Source organism: Acomys russatus, chromosome 14 (genome assembly GCF_903995435.1).
Source record: "Acomys russatus chromosome 14, mAcoRus1.1, whole genome shotgun sequence".
NCBI lineage: Eukaryota > Metazoa > Chordata > Mammalia > Rodentia > Muridae > Acomys > Acomys russatus.
The window spans coordinates 31,560,405-31,569,452 of record NC_067150.1 but is presented as its reverse complement, the minus strand read 5'-3'; the positions used below and the strand labels follow the sequence as shown (position 1 = coordinate 31,569,452).

The window sequence follows — 9,048 nt, the reverse complement described above, 5'->3', positions numbered from 1 at the left end:
TCGGGACACTAGCCCAAGGGGCATGTCCTATGAAAGTCTTCATTTACCAGGAAAGTGGGTCAGAGGGGAGGACACCCTATTGGGACTCTAGGTGAGAGAAGCATGGGAGAATGGGGAAACAGAAGAATCCAGAGGGTCCTATAAACCTAATTTTTAAATTTTAATTTGTTTACTTTACAACCTAATTGTAACCCCTTCTCTCATTGCCTTCTAGTCCCACTCTCCCTCCCCTAGTCCTCAGAAAAGGGAGCCCTCTTCCCCTAACATGTGACCTCAGCCTATCAAGTCTTATCTAGACTGTCTGTATCCTCTTTCTCTGTTGCCTGGCAGGACCGCCACACTAGGGGAAAGTGATCAATGTGTGGGGTCCTGAGTCCATGTCAGAAGTAGTCCTTATTCCTCATATTATGTATGGGACCCACAAGCAGACTGTGCTGCCTATCTACAACATCTGAGCAGAAAGACTAGGTCCTCACCATGCATGGTCCTTGGTTGGTACATCAGTCTCAGCAGCACCCCCATCCTCTTCCTGGATTTGTTGGCACCATTGGTCTCCTTGTGGAGCTCCAGACCCTTCCAGGTCATTCTATTCTCTAATCATAAGACTTCCTGCATTCTTGAGTGTTAGAAAAGGAAAATTTTTATTGGTGGGCTCTTCTTTGAATGTACTTTTCCCCAGAATGGCTAGTCCATTTTAGAGGATGTGTGTTACTTCCCTTCAGTGAAACAATTATTGCCGATTTAATGTTTCAATATGAATGAATAAACTACACATATGCATTTGTTAAATAATACAGAAAAAAAAAAAAAAAAACCAAGAGCCTAAACAGAACAAAATAAAACAAAAAGGATACACGTGCTGCTTTACATCTTTATTCCCAGCACTTTGGATGTAGAGGGAGGTGATGACTATGAGTTCCAGGACATTCTGGTCTGTATACTATGTTATAGGCCAGCTAGGGCAACACAGGGAGACACTATCTCAAATTGTGCTAAGAAGGCAATTTCTGAATATGAGATTCTAAAATTTTGTTTTCTGATAATTAATTCATTCTTTGAAACAAGGGAGAGTGATACAAGATACTTAGCAGAACAAACTCCAATATTGGATGGAAGAAGAGTGTACAGTGTGTGGGATTGTGGGAAATTCGTACCACGCTGAGCATTGTCTCACACAATATCAGTTCCTTGTAGGGAGGAGCCAAAATTTTTCTCATGTTTCCATTACCATGGTAGGCTTATGTACTAGTAAGAATCAGGGAATTTATTTAATATAAAAATATTTTTACTAAAAATAATTTATTTTAGAGATCACATTCAGAAATAGTTGTTAACAGACTTAATTTTGAAGGCTAATTACACAAAATATTGAAACTATCAAATCATACTAACAAAAACCATTCCCTTAAGTAAGAGGAATAAATATCACATGAAAATAGTTAGGCTACAGATAAACAAAGAAGGCTTTGAAGGGATTTAAAACTACTTTGAGGTGCTACAGTTAACTCTCGGTGGATGAACACAGGAGCATCCAGAACTGCTTCCTCCATATATCTGAACCCATGTATCTGATCATGACTTTGAGTGTGTTTTCCAAAATCAAATAATCACATAGTACTGGTAGTATCATGTGAGTCTCAGCATCTGATTTGATCAGCTGCTGGGTGGGGCCTCTCAGAGAATGGTTAAATTAGGATCCTGAAATTCTCATTCTTTATCGTCATCATTTAGGTATCTGGGTGACTGTGGTCTCAAAGAATGAGCCTGAGTTTGGCAATGTTCCTTTTGTTTCTCTTTTGTGGAATCATTTGGGGAGTATTGGTATTATCTCTTCTTTGAAAGTCTGATAAAATGCTGCAGTAACACATTCTGGCCTAGAGGCTTTTTTCGTTTGTTTGGGAGAATTTTAATGACTACTTTTATTTTCTTAGGGGTTATAGGACTGTTTATTTACCTGATCTTGATTTGACTTTAGTAACTGGTTTCTACCTAGAAAATCATCTATTTCCTTTAGATTTTCTAATTTTTTTGGAGTATAGACTTTTGAAGTAAGACCCAACGATTCTTTGGATTTCCTCAGTGTCTGTTGTTATGTCCCCTTTTCATTCCTGATTTCATTAATTTGGATACTTTCTGCTTTTAGTTAGTTTGGCTAAGGGTTTTTCTATCTTGTTGATTTTCCTTGTTTTGTTTTTAAATAGAATGTTCTCTTCTTGTTTCTAGTTTTGTGTTACAAGGTGAGGTAGAATAGACATGGCAAAAGGGTGTCTTGTCAAATACTTGAAGGAAAACTGAAGGAAAAACTATCAATATTCTTTGCATATTGTAGGATTTAGCTGAAATAATAGATGCAAGGTAAACAGGTTTAAAATAAAGAGATAGAAAAACAAATCGTACATACATACATACATACATACATACATACATAAAAGTTAACACTGGGAAGAGGAGTAAAAGCTTCAGTGATTCTATTCTGGACACAGATTAATACAGTGAGTATGGGTACCATGTCCTATTTGGAAATCTCCATGCTTGTTCCCTTAATGTACCTCATTTAAAGGCTTTGAAGCTCCCAGAAATCATGAGATGTACAAGTTTCCAAGCAGCATAGTAGTGCTTTATTTTAGGAGAATCTGTCCTAGGGATAGGCCAGAAAAGCCACCTTGCTGCTGTTGAAGTCTTCAGGAGAAGACATGGAATGTGGATGCCACCAAAAGATACTGAGACTTTTCGATGTTTATACTATTTGACACAGAACGTAATTGGGTGAGCATGAGAAAATAAAATTTATTGGGTATAAGTCGCTTCCATGCAAGTAAAGAACCCAAAGAGGATAGTTAGTTTGAGGATATGAATAATACATGTAATTAGATAGACACTAAGTTTTCAGTTTTAATTTTTCAATATGAAAAAGAGCACAATATTGAACTTATTTATCACTTCTGAAACTGAGATTCTAAGATGTGGTCTTAGGAAAGTGCAGATGTTATTTTAAATAGAGGAAAATAGTGTAGAACTTTCAGAAAAACAAAGACAGTAGCAATGGTCCCAATCTGCTTCAATCACTATGGCAACAGTGTATGAACATGTGCAGACATGAATAGTCTTATTCAATGTTTTCAGTGTTGCTTCCTGAAGGCAAAACAATATTATTTCTAATATGTTTTATATTCCCCAACACAGTTCTATCTTCTTATGAAGGTTTAGAAATGATAAATTGGATCTATTAATTTTTTTCAAAGTCTCTTTATTTTAGAGATACTTCTTTCAGATATAATTGATAGAACACTCAATTTAGAAAAGTCACACACACACACACACACACACACACACCAGACAACAGAAGACTTTCTAACACATGTGTTTATTCTCTTAAAGAAGAAAAGTAAATATTTTCAGAAAAGAGCCATATTCAACACACATTAAAACACAATGAACTACAGGAAGACTTTGGAATTCTTTTGAAAAATACTTAGATGTGTTGTAGTTAGCTTCAAGTTGATATACTCTTGTTTACTCCAAAATTGCTTCCTCCATCTGAAAATGTTGGATCCAATTCTTGATATTTTTTAATAACCGGGAAGAAAGCCCAATTTCAAGATTTTACATGCATTGCTATCTCAGATTATTTTTAAATCAAAATTGTAGATAAAAGAACTCTTTTCTAACAGAAATTATTTTTTTTTTTTTTACATATGAGGTCTCTTCTTTTGTAGCAACTTATTTATAGCAAGTTTGACATCCTTATTCCTCAGGCTGTAGATTAGGGGGTTCAGCATGGGTGCAACAGTAGTATAAAACACAGAGGACACTTTTCCTTGATCTTTGGAGCTGGCAGATGGTGGCTGAAAGTACATGAATGCCAGAGAACCAAAGAAGACAGCAACAGCAGAGAAGTGGGAGCTGCAGGTGCTGAAGGCTTTGAATCTGCTCCCAGTGGATTTAATGCGGATGATTTTGGCAATGATCAAACTATAAGAGCTCACGATGGTCAGAGTTGGAACACAAAAATTTAAAGTACTGAGGCACCGAACTACTACCTCAGTGACAAACATATTGGAGCAGGCAAGTTGCAGCAATGGATAAAGATCACAGAAGATGTGGTTTACTACATTAGCCTTACAGAAAATCACGTGTAGCATGCAGGCAGTGTTAACCGTGGCTTCAATAAAGCCTATTGCATACACCCCACCTACCATCCAGAAACAGACTTGGTAAGACATGGTGACATTATACATCAAGGGGTTACAGATGGCAACATAACGGTCATATGCCATTGCAGACAACAGAAAGCACTCACATATAACAAAAACTATGTAGAAGTAGAGCTGAGTCATGCATTCAGGGTAGGAAATGATGTTTTTCTCTGTCACAAAATTCACCAGCATTTTGGGGATAATGACAGTGGAATAACAGAGGTCAATGAAGGACAGGCTTCTGAGGAAGAAGTACATGGGGGTGTGCAGATGGGAGCTGAGCAGGATCAGGATGATCATGCCCAGGTTGCCCAGCACTGTAAACAGGTAGATGCTAAGGAAGAGAAGGAAGAGGGGCAGCTGCAGTTCTGGTTTGTCTGTGAGCCCAGCGAGGATGAACTCAGTCACTGTGGACTGATTGCCTTCAGCCATTTCTTCCTAGACATTCTGTGTTGAAAGTGAGAAAAAGATTTTTTTTTATCACTTTGCACTTGATTGTCATATGGATTTCAAATCTTTTTATTCTGTTGTCTTTTGTTTCCAATAGCTCTTCATGCTTCTTACCATTTAAGACATTAACATGAGACATACAAATAAATATCTAGTGTATCTACATTTATCTGTAGTCCATGAGCACACAAAAACAGACATAATTCATTCTATGGAGGTATCTAGAAATTTCTCATGTCTATCTTGTAAACATTGTTTTATGTAAAAATGTTAATGTCGTTGAGGAATACTCTCACATAATTCCTATGAAAAACTTTCATGATCAGTTAATGAATGAAGCAATCTTAAAATATATATTTAATAGTAGCACATTGATTCTAGTTAGAGTAAGATAAGCAAGACCCTTATATAAAATACTTCTAATCATAAAGGAAAAGATGAGACTATCTCAACTTATTAATATAGAAATTCTAGCTAATATATAAAGAGATTTGAGGAAACATTTAAACGGTCAACAAATGGCAGAAAAGGAGAGCAAAAGGAAACAGCCAATAAAACTCATTAGTAATTAATTCAAATTATAATTTACTCATCTATGCATTAAATGAAAGAAATATTAGGTATTTTACTTAGAATTGCAAAGCTGTGTGCAAAGGAATTAAAGACATACAGAAAATCCACATCCATGAGTCAATGAAAATAACATTGTGACAATGGATATACTGTCTAGATCAATTGTTATAAACTCAAAGATATACATATCAACTTCCTGTTTCTTTATTTGATTTACTTATACATGGATCAATATATACCCATGAAATTTATTTGATTAAAAAACACCAGAACTAGGTTGAAATAGAAGAGCAGAGTCCTAAACTTCTCTTCCCTCTTGACGTTTTCCAACAACATTAGTAAATTGAACATTGTATAAAGTCTTAAAAATTACCCACCACATGGGAAAAATTCAAACAATATATTCAAGGAATATACTTTTAGATGGAATACATGAAAAGAAAACTAATAAAGTTTAAGATTTATGAGGTATGCTCATGTACATGCATGCTACTCAGAAGAACAGGCAGGAGCTCCTCCTGCCCTCTTCCCCTGTTGGTTTCCAACTCTTCTTATCCCACTTTTGCTCTGTGCCCCAGCTCCTGCCTCAGGTGGATATATGCTTTTTAGGCACAGGCCATTCCAGTCAGAAGAACAAGTAAGAGGCCTGCCTGCCTGAGAAACTCTCCCAAGCCCATGGTTTTTATCCCAAAGACTCAACTCTCTGTCATCCTTTCCCAGTCCATTGGCCCACAAGTGCTAACCTATTCCACCTCCACCTGCAGAGGATATCTTCTACTCATATGCAGGCCAGCTCTCCTCTGCCATCCAGGGCAAGAGGCAAGGCCATCTCTCCCTCATTCATGCCATCAGGATCAGCTCTCCAGTGCCCACATTATGGTGTATCCTGTGAGGGTCAGGACCAGCTTTCCCAGATGTAGCAGCTATAGAGGGGGCAGTGCCAATTCTTCTGCGCTCATGCTATCAGGGCCAGCTATCTCATGCTGTCCAGGTGAGTGGCAGGACCAGGTCTTCCTCACTCAGATTTCTGTAGGCTCCACCTTTATGGTGGCTGGTGAGGGGCAGAGGCAGCTCAACATAACCTCTCAGACATCAACATGTGTTTCTCCATAGATGGAGAAAACAAGATATTCCATAAAAATGTCAAATTCAAACAATATCTATCCACAAATCCAGTCCTACAGAAGGTACTAGAAGGAAAACTCCAATCCAAGGATGCTTACTACACACATGAAAATACAAGAAATAAGCAATTTCATATCAGCAAAACCAAAAGAAGGGAAGTACACACACACACACACACACACACACACACACACACACACACACTACCACCACCACCACCATCAAAGTAACAGGAATTAACAATCATAGGTCATTAGTATTTCTCAATATCAATGGCATCTCTTCCCCAGAAAAAAGGCACAGGCTAATTGATGGATACAAAAAAAAAATCTTTTTCCAAGCACACGACCAAAGAAGCAAGCTGTTGTAGCTATTCTAATATCTACAAAATAGACTTCTAAGCAAAATTAATCAAAAGAGATGGGGAGGGATACTTTATGATTATCAAAGGAAAAATCCACCAAGAAGATGTTTCAATTTTTAACATCTATACACAAACACAATAAAACTCACTATTGTAAAAGAAACATTACTAAAGCTTAAATAACAGATCAACCCTCACATGTTGATAGTGCGAGACTTCAAAACCCCACTCTCACCAGTGGACAGGTCATCTGGACAAAAACTAAACATAGAAACACTGGAACTAACAGATGTTATGAACCATATAAGCTTAACAGATGTCTACAGAACATTTCACCTAAACACAAAAGTATATACCTTTTTCATCACCTCATGAAATATTCTTCAAATTTGACCACATACTCAATCACAAAGCAAGCCTCAGCAGATACAATAAAATTGAAAAAAACAAACAAAACCCAACCCTCTTTCTTATCAGAACAGAAAGGATTAAACTAGATTTCAACAACAGAAACAACAGAAAGCCTACAAACTCATGGAAACTGAACAACTTTCTGTTGAATGACTACTGGGTCATGCATAAATAAAGATTTCCTAGGGTTCAATGAAAATGAAAGCAGAGCATACCCAAACTTATGGGACACAATGCAAGCAGTGCTAAGATCAATTTTATAGCACTAAGTGCCTACATAAAGGAATTGGAAAGTTCTCACGCTAGCAACTTAGAACACCTGAAAGCTTTAGAACAAATAAAGCAAGCTTGCCCAAGAGGAGCAAATAGTATAAAATAATCAAATTGAGGGTTGAAATCAACAAAATAGAAACAAAGACAACAAATGAAGAATAAATTAACAGAGTTTGCTCTTTGAGAAAATCAACAAGATAGGAACACTATTATCTAAGTTCACAGAGAGAGAGAGAGAGAGAGAGAGAGAGAGAGAGAGAGAGAGAGAGAGAAAGAGAGAGAGAGAGACAGACAGAGAGAGACAGAGACAGAGACACAGAGATATATTACCTAATTAACAAAGACAGAAATGAAGAGGGAGACAGACACTGAGGAAATCCAAAAAATTCAAACTTCAAAACCTCGTACTCCACAAAAATTGGAAAAATATAAGAGAAGCAAACAATTGTATAATAGATACCACTTAACAAACTTATGTCAAGATCATATAAACAATTTAAATAGACCCATAGCCCCTAAGGAAGTAAAAGCAGTTATCAAAAGTCTCTTAACCAAAAATAGCCCAAGACCAGATGGGCATTAGTGCAGAATTCTACCAGACTTTGAAAGAAGAGTTAATACCAATATTCCTTAAATTATTCCACAAAATAGAAACAGAAGAAAAATTTCAAAATTTATTTTATGAGGCCACAATCATTTTGATATTCATATCATAGTAAGATTCAAAAAAGAAAGAGAATTATATACCAATATCCCTCATGAACATTGATGTAAAAACACTCAATAAAATACTCACAAACAAAATTCAGGAACACATCAAAAAAATTATCCAACAATTAGACTTCATCCCAGGGATGCAGGGATAGTTCAACATATGAAAATTTGTCAATGTAATCCGCCATATAACAAAATCAAAGAAAAAACATGTTTATATCATTGAGTATTGAAAAAAATCCAACGCTCCTTCATAACAAAAGCATTAGAGATTAGGTATACAGGAGACACACCTAAACATAATAAAGGCAATTTAGAGCAAGCTTATGCCAACATCAAACTAAGTGGAGAGAGACTAAGAGCAATTACAGTAAAAGCATCAGCAGAGCAAGGCTGTTCACTTTCTCCATAGCTAATCAATATTGTGCTCTACCACCAGCTGCAATGCTTGAATTGATCCTACTTTTCTTTCTAAATCTTTGTTCAGAAACATTTGCATATAGAAACCCTGTTCCCTGTAAAAGTAATATTTTCCTATGGACCAATATTTAACCAATCTTTGTAGTTTTCTTTCACTAGTTTCACTCAGGTAATGATTGACTTCCACACATATCCCTTGTGTTGAATGGTTTTATGAAAACTTGACACAGCTGAAGTCATTTGAATGGAGAGAATCTGAAACAACCTAGATGTCCCTAAACTGAAGGATAGATAAAGGAAATGTGGTACATTTACACAACAGTGTATTACTCTGCTGTTAAAACGAATGACATCAGGAAAATTTCAGGCAAGTGAATGTAACTATAAAAGATCATCCCAAGTGAGGTAGCTCAGACCCAGAAAGAGAAATATGGTATATACTCATTTATAAGTGGATGTTAGCTGTAAAGTAAAGATTAATCATGCTACAATTCAGACTAAGGCTAAGTAAAGAAGTCTCAA

The 9,048-nt window shown here is 36.5% G+C and overlaps 1 protein-coding gene across 1 annotated transcript; it reads right to left on the bottom strand.

Annotated features, from left to right (window-relative positions):
- Positions 1 to 3,689: 3,689 nt before the first annotated feature.
- On the bottom strand, positions 3,690 to 4,634 carry LOC127198011 (olfactory receptor 150-like). The gene has a single exon (XM_051155816.1). It carries the CDS (start codon positions 4,626 to 4,628, stop codon positions 3,690 to 3,692), a length of 939 nt encoding a protein of 312 aa, XP_051011773.1. The 5' UTR covers positions 4,629 to 4,634.
- Between the last annotated feature and the right edge of the window lie 4,414 nt (positions 4,635 to 9,048).